General features: G+C 47.9%; 1 protein-coding gene across 2 annotated transcripts in view; it reads right to left on the bottom strand.

Annotated features, from left to right (window-relative positions):
* AGO1 (argonaute RISC component 1) overlaps positions 1-12,650 on the bottom strand; it is a 31,219-nt gene extending 18,569 nt beyond the window's left edge. Inside the window, exons 1-8 of one of the 2 annotated variants that reach the window (XM_069546758.1) lie at positions 12,335-12,650; positions 7,216-7,399; positions 4,755-4,875; positions 4,140-4,321; positions 3,604-3,740; positions 3,245-3,379; positions 2,935-3,022; positions 2,125-2,272 (exon numbers count right to left, since the gene is read on the bottom strand). In XM_069546758.1, coding sequence (XP_069402859.1) covers positions 2,125-2,272; positions 2,935-3,022; positions 3,245-3,379; positions 3,604-3,740; positions 4,140-4,321; positions 4,755-4,875; positions 7,216-7,399; positions 12,335-12,359 — 1,020 coding nt within the window. In that variant the 5' untranslated portion in view covers positions 12,360-12,650. The remainder of the gene's footprint in view (positions 1-2,124; positions 2,273-2,934; positions 3,023-3,244; positions 3,380-3,603; positions 3,741-4,139; positions 4,322-4,754; positions 4,876-7,215; positions 7,400-12,334) is intronic. The other variant, XM_069546841.1, reaches the window with a different exon arrangement.
* Positions 12,651-13,055: the final 405 nt, after the last annotated feature.

Below are 13,055 nucleotides of genomic sequence, written 5' to 3'. Positions count from 1 at the left end.
CATGCCAGTCACTATGTCCTTCTATCTCTCTCAAGAATATCCAAGCTCTCTGCTGCTTACGTACTTGCTATTAAACTCATGCCTGAAAGGTTCTTCCTTCAGGTTGTTAAAAGATTGGTTCTATCTCATAATTTGGGATTCAGCTCAAATGTCTCCTAAAAGAAGCCTTCCCTGACCACAAAAACTAAAGTGAATCTCCAACCCCCTCCACTTTATGACTGTCCCCAGTATTCTTACCTGGAGAATCCCACGGACGGAGGAGCCCGGTAGGCTACAGCCCATGGGGTCGCAAAGAATCGGACACGACTGAGCGACTTCACCTCACCTCACCTTAACCTTATGGTACTTATCACCATCTGAAACTATCTTATTTGTCTATTTCCCCCTTCTAGATTTTAAGCTCCATGACAGTAAGAGCCCTGCTTCTCTTGTTGCCTTCCTGGCACCTCGGAGTATATGACTTTAACAGGAGCTCAATAAATATTTGTTAAATAAATAAGCAACAGTAAAAATCAAAATATGTCATTATATAAGTTATTCACCATGGAAACTATTGTTTAAACAGAAATCATGTCAATTTGCTAACAGATCTCAGCTTGCAATAGCTATTACCTAAAGCCTATCTACTTAGCTGAAACTGCCCCTAAAGACTTCTGCTTCCATCTCAGAGAACATGCTGTCCTCACCTCATTTTCTATGCATCAGCAGCTATTAACTATGTCAGCGTTCTTAGGTTTGGGGATCTCTTCTTTCTCCCTCAGCCAAACTTCCTCTGGTTAGTTCTGAAATCCCAAAAGCTCACAGAAGGCTTAGGTCCCAGATATCTGACCCCCAGTGCTAGAAGAGAATAAGACAGTACTCTAGGCTAGTGCTTCGTCAACATAAACATTCATATTTGACAGAATCTTTGGATTCTGTAAAAAGAGATACTGATACAGCAAGCCTAGGTGGAACCTGAGATTCTGCATTTCAAACAAGTTCTCAGGTAATAACTATGCTCTTGGTCTGCTGACCACACTCTGAGAGGCACTGGACTAGACAATGAAGCAGTCAGAGGTAGGTTCTCAGTAGACATTCTGGCTGCCAACAGGGAACACCTAAACATTATGGCTGCTGCTGCTGCTGAGTCGCTTCAGTCGTGTCCGACTCTGTGTGACCCCATAGACCGGAGCCCACCAGGCTCCCCGTCCCTGGGATTCTCCAGGCAAGAACACTGGAGTGGGTTGCCATTTCCCTCTCCAATGCATGAAAGTGAAAAGTGAAAGGGAAGTCGCTCAGTCGTGTCTGACTCTTCGCGATCCCATGGACTGCAGCCCACCAGGCTCCTCCGTCCATGGGATTTTCTAGGCAAGAGTACTGGAGTGGGGTGCCATTGCCTTCTCCGAAACATTATGGCTAGTATATAACAAACCAAATGCAGACTAGTGGTTCTTCATTTGCATTCTATGACTAGAGCATTACTATTCTTTCTTTAATTGCAGAATTTCAAAGGTTGGCTGAAGCATAAAAATATGACAAATCTTGGTTAAAACTTTTTCAAAGGGAACACATTGATGACTGGGGAAATAGGATTTCCATTACAGGTAACATTCACCTCCAAAATCTGTAAAATAAAGTACATTTGTATCTTTAGGTTATTTAGGATTCCCAGCTCCAGATAGGGAAAGAGAAATTAAGAGGACATGAGTGTATCTTAGAGTGTTCATTATCTTTATTGTAGGGATGTCAAAATGCATCAAATGGTACACTTAAAATGTGCAGTTTATTGTATGTCAACTATAAATAAAGCCATACAGAAATCAAAAAATAAATAAATAAATAAATAAAGGACACGTGTGCAGGTATCTGAAATCTCTGTCCTGAATGACTAATTACTTATTAAACAGTAAATACATATAGCTTCGCCTCTGCCTGGAAGTCCTGAAAAACCATGAGAGCAGGATGAGGATAAGTAAAGAATTCAGCAGTTAAGAATGATGACTGCGTTTCACAGAATGACCTCTCAGAATATCACTTTTCCAAGCCTTAAAATGATGAGACTATAAATGGAAGAACAGACCTCTGACGATCTGTGTGCAGGTACAATGCTTGTTCCCCAGCCCGGCCATTACTTGGCAGCCTCACCTCTAGGGGCAGGTAGGTATGCTTTTGTTCCTGGCCAACTTGCAGGCAAGGCAGGTGGGGATACTTGAGCTGCAGGTTATATTTCTGCTTGAAATACTGGGCCACTGTGCACTCCACAGTCTGTCCACTCTCTAGCTGCAGAGGAAACCTGTTTGGGGGAAGGGAAAGAGGTGTCATAGTCCAGCATTCAATAACACCTTTCTAGACCTATAACCATGCACAAGGCCAGTCTTGACTTCATTCCTTTCCAGCCTCTGTGAACACTCCTGCCACTCACGGGAAAGCAGAGGCAACACAGGGCTCAAGAGTGAAGCCAAAGATTTGAAAAACAAGTTATACAATGGTCAGATCATATCTGATTCATCTGTATTTCTAATGTTGAACATGAAGTCCGACACACAGTAGTCACTCATGGTCCAGCACAGTCTGATGTGGAAGATTTTAGACGATATCAGTGACAACTTTCCCCAAGGTCTAACCCAGGATCTCAGCTTTCTGTTTCAGGAGTAAGTTCAGAGAGATTCTAACATTTATAGAACTGAGAAAGAAGCCAGGGAGACACTTGCTCTACAGTAAAAGTCCAAGAAGGAAAGGTAGAGACCAAGAAGGTAAAAATGGTAGGGACAGTCTCTATCAATGGATCTGGGAATGTTAGGGGAGGGATGCCAAATTCCTATAGTTTATCTTCAAACACAGAGCTCATCCTCAGGGCCAGGTGGGGGGATGGAGAGTGTGAACGAAGTATGTTGAAATATCTTCCTGGTGGCCCTCTTCCACCAGTGGTATGGCTTAGCAGCCCCATCAACTTACGTCTGATGGCTTGCAGGACGGCGGGTAACATTACACACGCGGTATTTCCTCTTCATTTGTCCACAGTGGGTCACTTCCACCTTCAGGCCTGGGACACACACACTGCTTGTCAGAGTTGGAAAAGGTTGCTCATGTGCCCAGGCTTGGCCTCTCGCCTGAATATATCCCAAGGGGATTTCCTTTTAGAACTAAAGAGAAAGGAGCACTGATTCCCCTCCCCACCTGGTTGGGTCCTCACCCTTGATCTCCTTGGTGAAGCGCACACGAGAAAGGAGCACTGATTCCCCTCCCCACCTGGCTGGGTCCTCACCCTTGATCTCCTTGGTGAAGCGCACACGCTGAGAGTCCGTGAGGGCTTTGGGCTGCTCATCTATGTTCCTGATGTCGAGCACCTCACACATGAACTCAATCACTGGCTGTGCCTTGTAGAAGGCAGTGGCTGAGACTGTGGGGACAGGGTAGGTACAGCTCAACTCAGATTCTGTCTTCCAGAATAAAGGGAGGCACTGCTCTTTACACCCTCTTCCTCATAGGGTATAGGGATGGGGGAGGGCTCCCAGGGCTGCAGGGATTAGACTAGGAGTGTGGTTACAGAGCTGGGAGGGATGAGGCTGGGAGTGTGGTCACTGGACTCAGGGTGCCCCTGGCTCCATAGCTCTCCCCACTCACCATCAATGTTGAGCATCATCTTCCACATGGCAGGGCGCACAGACTGGTGAAAGCCGAACCAGACCTCGCGCCCACCCCCCAGCGGGTGGTAGTAGCCCTCAGGCGGTGAGAAGAAGGAGCGGCCCACAGGGGTGTACCTGGCAGGGACAGGCAGAGAACTGGTCCCTCGGGCACAGGCCCCCACCCTGTGAGGCATCCTGGGCACGGAGGAGCCCTGGCCTGGAAGGCAGGACACCAGGGCTTTAATTCCAGCTCTCATCTTTTACTAGTTGTGTGACTGACCTTGTACAAGACTCTACCCTTTTTCTGCCCTGCAGAGACAGATGGGGTGAGGTCCAAAAATAACTAAAAGGGACAGGGCCAAAGCTTTGTACCACCTCACTGTATATGCACACTTGCCTGGCATACGGTAGGGTTTCAAAGAATTTTTTATTTGAAAGGCATACTGCGGGACCTTAAAATATATGCTCATTTCCCTCCTCCTCCCGTACACTTCTGCCACCACTAGTAGCCCAGATATTAACCACACCAAGTACCTCATGGATGCCAGATGCCTCATGGCTACATCCAGGGCTTGCACAGACTCCAGGGGAACAGGGATCTGGCCACTGACCAAGGCTTCATGCAGCATGCGCCAGCTCACAATGGCCAGCCACTTGATGGAGACCTTGAAGATTCGATCCTTCCCTTCCCCAGGGATTGTCACCTCAAAGTCAACCTTCAGGAAAGAGAAAGGAGTGAAAGATTTCCAGTGCTTTCCCACAATTCAATGTTCCTTGCCCTGTCCCTAACCCCTAAGATTTGCCAAGAATCAGCTTCTTAGGCTGATAAGGACTCACAATGAAGACTTCTGAGTAAATCCAGCCCCTAAGTCTCCAGCTACCTTGGCTCAGTGCATCTCTCTGCCCCTCTCAAACACACTTAGTAGGAAGTCCTTCAGGTCTATTTTAAGTCTAATCTCAGTCTGTTTGGGACACAGACAGACATACAGTAGGCTAAACATAAGCACCTACCCATCCCTCAACCTAAACCACACTTTCTCAGCACAAACAATGAAAGGGATGTCCGGACACCAGACTCCAAATAGGCCTACTTGAGCTCTGTCCCTCCCCAGACCCTTGACAGAGGTCCAGCGTGACTCCCAGCCATACCCGTTCATTGCCAATGGGCAGTGCTGTGACAGTGTAAATGTTCTTCTTTCCATCATACACGGGCTTGCGGTCACCAAATATCTGAGGCTTGAAATGCTGGACCATGTATTCCACCACTTCCCTGTGGAGAATGGGAAAGGCCAGAGGAAGCTGAAAGACTACTATTTCAAACTTCTGGAACTAATTTTAAGTCCAGGCAATGTCCCATCTACCTACCAGCCACTAACTCTGTCCTACCAGCTACTAATCACTATAACAGTGCTTCTCAAGCTGCATATGAATCACCTGGAGATACAAAAGGCAGATTCTGATTCAGCAGATTTAGAGCTAAGTCTGATGCTCTCCATCTCTAACGTGCTGTCAGGTGGTATTCTTGGTCCTTGGATCACCAAGGCTCCAAAGGACCCAAAAGGGTGACTGCGAGTGCCTTCTGGACAGAAGAGGAAGCTGAGGGGAGAAGGGCTTAATCTCAGAGTCTATCCAGAATCAGGAACAAAAATCCAGGCTGCTCCAATCCCCAGGATGATAATCAAAAAAGGTAGAGGAAGAAGCCTGAATTGGAATAGGAATAAAGTGTGGAAGAATCTCATCTCTTCCATCTCTCTCTGAAGCCTTTAGTTCTACCATCCTGTTTTCTCTCCATTATTATCTCTTTCTTGATTTCACTTCCTGTCCCCTGCTATTTAGACTCCAGAGTATCCATCTATCCTTCAAAATCCCAACCCATCTGACCCCTTCACTTTCAAAATCAAACATCTTGAACACTACTGGATAAAAAGACTGAGAATATACATTGGAAGCCAACTGTAAACACATGCTTTCAATGTCAATTAGGCCTCAGTGCCTCCCAGCAATCTTTTTCCTAACTCTGATCATTTCCATCCTCGTAGGTTGTGTCAAACCTTCTCCACTACCCCCGTAATGGGTTCCACAGAACCCATTCCTACCTCAGATCAAAAAGCATCTTTAATAATTTTGAAAAGAGTACAGTGTAGAAGGCAAGGCCACCCTCAAGTTTCCAGACATATAAACAAACACATTTATATACACAAGCCTTTCCTTTTTCTTTCCTCTCACACTTGAAATATCCCTTCTATGTATAAATTTTTAAGTATCTGAAAATATGTTCAACATCACTCACTAGAGAAATACAATTTAAAATCAGGCTAAGATATAATTCTCTACTTACCAGAATGCCAATGATTAAAAAATCCAATATATTGAATTTGTGCAGATATGGGGGGACACCTTACTAATGGGGATATAAATTGGTACAACTTACCTTAAAAAAAACAAACAAACTGGCACTACCTCAAAAACTGTAAATGTACTATGCCAGCAATTCTAGTCCTAGGACTTTATCCTACAGATACATTCATACTTGAGAGCAAAAATATCTCTATTAATATTCTACACAGTTTCATTTTATAGCAAAAGTTTAGATTTGACCTAAATGCTCCTGAATAGGTTTATTATTAAATATCTTATAATAAAGAATGAGGAACCTGTAGGTACTGATATGTATCACTTTCCAAAATATGTTGCTCAGTGGAAAAAGCAAGGTGCAGAGAAAGATGTATAAGATTCTATATTCCGTGTGTTTTAAAATGTTTGTATACAAATATGCTTGTATATGTATAGAAAAATATCTGGGAGTGTATGAAGGGTAATAATGAATGCATCTAGGGAAAGGGACTAGGGGACTGGAGGTCAGGGTAATAGGAGACATTTTTCACTGTTACTCTTTCTGTAATATTAAAAACTTTTTTTTATATTGTGCATGAATAGTTTTCAAATAATAACAAAATAAATTAATTTTGAGAAGAACTATTGCTTCTTCTAAGGCTAATTCCTCAAACTGTGTATCCTGTGTGTCTTCCTGCCTTAGCCAGAACATCCCACTCATTCCTTTCCTCCCTGTCCTGTACCTTTAACTTCTCCTACACTAGCTCCTTCTTGGTTTATAAACATATCCACATCTCATTCTTAAAAAATTTTCATTTATTCATTTCCACAAATAATGAAATGCAGCAGGCTTGAGCCCTAGAATCTTCTCAAGCCAACACATTCCTTCTCTCCCATGCTTCACTATCAACTTATCTAGCAAAAAGCTATCTGCTCTCACTATCCCTACCACATCACCTTCCACTTATTTCTTAACTCACTCTTACCAACTGAGCCACCAGGGAAGCCCCTATTCCTTAACTTACTCTTAGATTACTATCCCAACTCCTCCACTAGAACAGCTGTAGCAAAAGGTTATCAATAGTCTCCATAGAGCCAAATCCAGTGATCTATTTCAACATTTACCTTAAGCTAGAATCTCTTCCTTGAAAATGTTCTTGAATTTGGTGATATCACCTTCAATGAGTTTTTCTTTTACCTCTCTGGATTCTTTGAAGGCTATGAGACTTAGGAAAATAAGGACTACCTGACTTAATGGCTTCTGTGCATCACTTACCGGTTGACTCTGCGAGGACACTTATCTGGCTTGATATCCACTTCGTAGTGATAGACGTCAATCTTAGGGATGTCCACTTCAAAGTAATTGGCCAGGAGCTTGATTGGTTTCCCCACAGTGCCAATGCCAGGCCGGCGAGGTGCCTGGAACACCTGCTGCAGGGGGGGCAGGTAGGCACCTGCAGCTGCAAGACAGAGAGCCTGGTGAGGGTACAGTCTGGTAATCTCCTTACCACTCTGATCAGAGACAGCACAAGGCCTCCTAGAATGAGAACAGCAGAGTGTAGGGGAAGCCTCTTTCCTGTCTACCCAACCTAAATGAGGACTTCCACTGGTTGAAACCCAGGCCATTTTTTTTTTTTTCCAGTTAGGAAAATTACCCTTGTTATCTATCTTAAATTCATCAAGTGAGTACATAATAACTTCCTATTACAGGCTAAATAAAGGGACTAAATTTGGCTCTTTCTTTCCTCTGCTAGATTGAGACATCTGCCTCCACCAGGTATCCAGCAGACCTTATTATCTGTCAGCTAGATGCTAACTTCACTCATCACCATCCTGAACACACAAAAAAGCTCCTGAACACACCTTAAAGCTCCTCCAACTGCAGGCAGGAGGAAGACCTAAAGAAGGCCAAGTGCCAGGGCAACAAGCAAGGAAGAAGGCCAATGTCTGGGAAAAGATTAAGGCAACAGAATGGCTGAGGTTGGAAAAGGAGAAAAGGTTAACAGGACAGATTCTGGAGACCAAGGAAAGGAGGCTGAAACAGGGAGCTGCTAAAGGCGCTAGAACTGGAGGTCACAGCAGAAAAATGCTTGAATTGGGAAGGAGGAAAGGCTGGAATAGGGGCTGGGGCAAGATAGGTTAGAGCTGACAGCCTAGGCAGGTACTTCCTGCAAGTGGGGAGAGAATGAAGCACAATTTCAAAAGAAGAAAAATCTAGGGAATGAAGGTAGGCTAAACATAGGTGACTAAGGCAAGAGCAGGCTAGAGTAGAGGATTTAGGAAGGAGGGGCAGCAATTATCATGCTGGAGAAGATGAGATTACTGGCTCTGGGAAGAATACAAAATTCTCTCCAGGCCCACATCTCCTTCCACACAGAGGGCCCCAACAGTTGCAGTAGGGATCAATTTTAAGACACTGGAGGCCCCTGAGAAAGGGCTAGGGCTGGGCCAACTCCCACTACGTTCTCCTCTAATGCCAGCAGCCTGATTGCTGCCCTTGGTTTTATTTTCTAGCTTGAGGGGAAAGGGAAGACAAAAGGAAAACTGCCTAAGAGAACCCTTTGTCTACATCAACGATTGTCCTGGCCAATAGAGGACCAACCCAGTTGGGAGGAGAGAGGGATAAAACAGCCGAGAACCTCCCATTATCAGAGATCTGCTTTCACAGTTGGCCAGGCTGGGGGGAAGGGGCATATCCTCAGCTGGGGGAGTCAGGAAGAGGTCAGAACCCTTCAAGGGAGGGGCATGCTTCCCAGAGCTAACTGCTATGTCTCCTTCTAACCACCTGTCAAGCCTACCCTACAGGGAAACAGGGAAATGGAGGCCCAGCCTGAGGAGAAAAGGCCTTCAGAACTCGGCTACCTGGGGGAGTAAAAGCTTAACTACTAGCACCTGGCCACCTACTGTAGAAAGAGCTGGACAGAAATTATATACAAGCCATAGTCAGACATACACATCCAAACACATACTTAGAACAGGACAGTTTACCTTCGTATACATAGCCCTCACCAACCTAGATTGTGAGTTCTTCAAAGATACAAAGACTGTATCTGCCTTGGTCACTGCTGAATCTCCAGTGTCGGGCATACAGGAGGTGTTCAACACACAGAGAAGAAACGAATTAACAAACAGAACTGTAGACATCCCACAAAGAACACACAAGCACAAGCACACACACACGCACACACACCTGCAAACTGCTCAGAAACAATTATAAATCCAGCTCAAACAAGACCCTAGAGGAAGTAGCTGGTAAGAGATACCCTTCCCCTCCCCACGTTCTTACATTCCATTCACCTCCTTAGCCTCCCAGGCTGAATAATTGCTTGGAGTCTGGGGAGAAAGACATCCCCTAGAGCTAGGGGCTGGGTAGAAATGATGGGGGATGGGACAGACACTCTAGCCTCAGAGTCTTCTCTTCCTCAGAAATAGGACTACACACCAGGCTTAGCCTTAGGCACCCTCCATTCCTAGGAGGCTCTGGGAAAACAGGGAGGCCCCCACGCTCCCCTTCATACCCAAACTAGGGAAGGCAGGAGGAAGAGAGAACCTCTCTCCCACCCCATCCTCCTGCAAGTCTTACGGCAGTACAAAGTTCCCCCAACCCCACCCTGCCCCCAGCTTTTAGTCTGAGAAAGGGAGACACTTCCCTTCAGACCCAGACAGGGACAGACGGCCACTTTGTGATGCAGATGAGGGCCCCAGCACAGAGGACAAAGCTTGGGCCTTGAGGGAAGGGGGCGGGGCCGTCCTCTGCAGACAAAAGCAAGGAGGGAGGGGCTCTGAAAAGGACACTCCCCCTCCCCCATCCCCAGCCAGCCCTGGGAAGGAAAAGTAACAGCCTAAAGGCCTGGCTCAGGGACCCCTTCCCTGCAGTTCTGAGGCCCACATACCTACCAATAGGCTAGACTGCCCATTCAAAACACAAACTCAAGACTAGGTTAGCTGTCCAGTAAGCAAAGAAGAGCCGCCCAATCTCTCCAAAAAGAATTTATCCACACACGAAGTACACACAAATTATTAGATATCCATACAATGTACTTAACCATTTATGCTCACAATGGAATGTGACTCAATTGAAAAAACAAAGATGTACTTGTGTCAAGGCCTAGCCATTAGTTGGTTCCACAGATAAATCAGACACCAACTCCACCCTCTAGGAGCTCCCAGTCCAGTACATGTGCTTGAAACACACCTAAGCACAGACGGCACATCTGGCCTTGAGCCCAGTGAAGCCAGAGACAACACACTGCTTTGTGTACTGTGTCCTCCAACCTCCAAGAAAACAGTCCTAGCCTAGGAAGGAGGCAGTTATGGGATCCCTCTATTCACAGCTTCCAGAATGAATTTCAATCACACCCGCTGATGAGGTAAAGGCTGCCCCATTAGGCTACAGCCAACTCCAGATACCAGGCTCTAGTTCCTTCCCTAGAAGCTTATTTATTGTAACAACAACCAAAAACAAAAAGTCAATTTTTTCATCACTCTCGAGACCACACGGAATTCATCAGAATAAAACCATAAGCAGTCTGGTATGGGTGCCAGCTCCCACCAATCCGTCTGGACTTCCGTGTCCTACTACTCTAGTCCCAGGGGTTGCTGCAAGTAGTCTCCAGCCCAGAAAACCAAGAGAGTTCATGGAAGGGAGAGAGGAGCCTAAGGGAAAAAGGAAGCATTAATAGTTTTCTGAAGTCAGTTGACCCCTGCATTCCACCTTAAGGCTTATACAGCCTTTACAAGGTTGTTTCCATCGTGGTGAAAGTAGTCGCTAAGTACTTAAAGATCACTGAATGAATGACTTGAATGAGGTGGCAGGAGTTATTTCCTTAAGAGTATAAGATCTGGTATAAAAGACAAAGATGCTTGCTTCAACCAGAAATGAAATTCATGTCCCAAATGAAATAAAATTCATGTCCCAAATAGAAATTCTATTCTCCCCTCCAGATCAAACGGAAGTAGTGAGACAGATCTAAAAGATTCCAGACTGCTCCTCCCACCAAAAAGATAAGACGCCTAGGACACAGGAGGTGCCACCACCCTCACCCCATCCAGGAACTCTGGCCTTCTTGGGACAGTCTTGCCTCAGTTTCCCCTCTAATCTCCTTTTCTCCTGATGGTGAATAAGAAGTTAAGGCTATCACCTGGGACACACTATGGTGAAGGCTATAAACTTCCCCCTATCCCATACAACTTATATATGACAAAAGGCTCGCCTGACAATGCTGGGTCTAATAACATGGCTCTGACAATTTCTGGGGGAGTAGAGAGAGCAAAAAGAAAAGATACCCAGTAGGGGAAAGCAACCATAAAAACATTAAGGCATAGAAAGATTAGGCTGTCAACTCAGGAAACATTCAATAGAGAGGTCATTATCCTTGGATTAAAAGATCCCAACTCTGCTCACTATTGAACCAGAAACATGCAAACCAGGCAAACAATCCCTTCTAAACCAGGTCCTGGCCTTGGTCCCTCAGCAACCAATACATTCTCTAAGGCCTGTCTTCAAGTAGGACCTGTCCCTAACCTAAAACATTGCTCCCATCCGTCTTTCCTCATCCTAGTGGCAGAATAAGAAACTTGTCCATCTCCCTCAACCTAGTCTTGGCAAATTGAGACTGAAGGTTTCAGAGTCAAGCCTAAGACCCCCAAGATGGGGAAGGGACCCATTTCCATTTGTGTCCTGCCAGCATAACCTAAGAGAGACTACAAGCCATCAGCGCGCCCCTTTTACCAAGTCAACCTGGCGGGGCTAAGGGTAGGGGGGTTCGGGCGGCCACGCCCCCACCACATCGGGCAGCCCCTTCCAGCTGCCACCTACGCGCATGCTCCGGCGCCTCCACTCCAGCTCCCAGACTTAAGGGGGGGAATCCCAGGGCTGGATCCCCACCCACTGCCCCCTGACCCTCGCCCCCGCGTCAGGCCCGGCTGGGGCGGAGCTCACAGCCCAGCTCTGGCGCCTTCTCCCAAAAGACATCAACCCAGCCCAACCCATACCGGCTGAGCCCCCGCCCAGGGCATGCGGCAGCTCTGGGCCCATTTGTGTCGACCTCCCTCTCCTGGACACCTGGAGCCCGCCCCCTGCCACCTGCCGGGCCTCTCCCTAGGCCTCCTGGTACCTCCAGGAGTCCTCCTGTGCGTTCAGGCCCTTCTTCCAAAGCACTTCCCACCTCCACGAGTGCATACGGGCTCCTTTGATAAATGGCCCCCGTCTCAGAGCTTCCCTTCGCAAGGTTTCCCCCGGAACTGCACACAGCCCCCTTCAAACTGGGCCCCCCATCTCAGAAGAGCCCCGTTCCCCACTCAGGAAACCCTTCCTCACTCCGAAACCCTGCTCTTCACGCGAGAGTCCCCTAGTCCTTGGAGCATGCACCGTCCCCGCTCCTGGGGGCCCTTACCTGCTCCCGAGGGTCCCGCTTCCATCCCATATACCCGTGCGGAGATCAGGCGGCCCGGAGACTGTGGAGTCCAGCGTGAGGGGCCTAGGTACCCCGCACGTTTGCTGCCTGGGCTCCCGGGCCGGGCTCGGCTGCCCCCCCAAGCCCGGCCGCTCGCGCCGCCGCCCCCGCAGCCTCCGTTGCCGCCGCCGCCGCGGAGCCTGCAGCAGCTCCCCCTGCGAGCGCCCGGCCAGCTGCCAGTGCGCAGGCGCGACCGCCAGGCCCAGGGGGCGGACGGGAACGAGTCAAACGGGGCGCTCCGACGGCAACAAAGGCCAATGGAGAGGGGCGGGGGCACCGGGGACCGGAGGCAGCGGCCCCTGGCGGTCACCCATCGCCATGCAGCCCGGCGGGAGGGCTCCGGTAAAGGCGCCGCGGAACCGCGCAGTGGCGTAAGTGGGGCGGGGCGGGAGGACAACACACCCCCAACCCCCACCCCGCAGCAGCCTCCGGCCTTGTCTTTTCCCCAAACACGTTCCTCCAAGCCTACACACAACCTCCCCCCATTCGCACAGGGCCACGCGCATATTGCCACCTCATTCCCAGGCCACCCTCACACACTCCGAGAGCCCCATCACCCAGGGGCCCTGCCTCCCACCTCTCCTCCCAATCACCCTCATCCTTCAAGCCTCGGCTGCAAAGCGACTGCCTCCGCGAAGCCTTTCTCCGTCCCTAGTCACTG

The sequence above is a fragment of the Ovis canadensis genome, chromosome 1 (genome assembly GCF_042477335.2).
Source record: "Ovis canadensis isolate MfBH-ARS-UI-01 breed Bighorn chromosome 1, ARS-UI_OviCan_v2, whole genome shotgun sequence".
In the NCBI taxonomy this organism is placed as follows: Eukaryota; Metazoa; Chordata; class Mammalia; order Artiodactyla; family Bovidae; genus Ovis; species Ovis canadensis.
The sequence above is the reverse complement of the archived record's forward strand: the minus strand, read 5'-3'. Positions and strand labels throughout refer to the sequence as shown.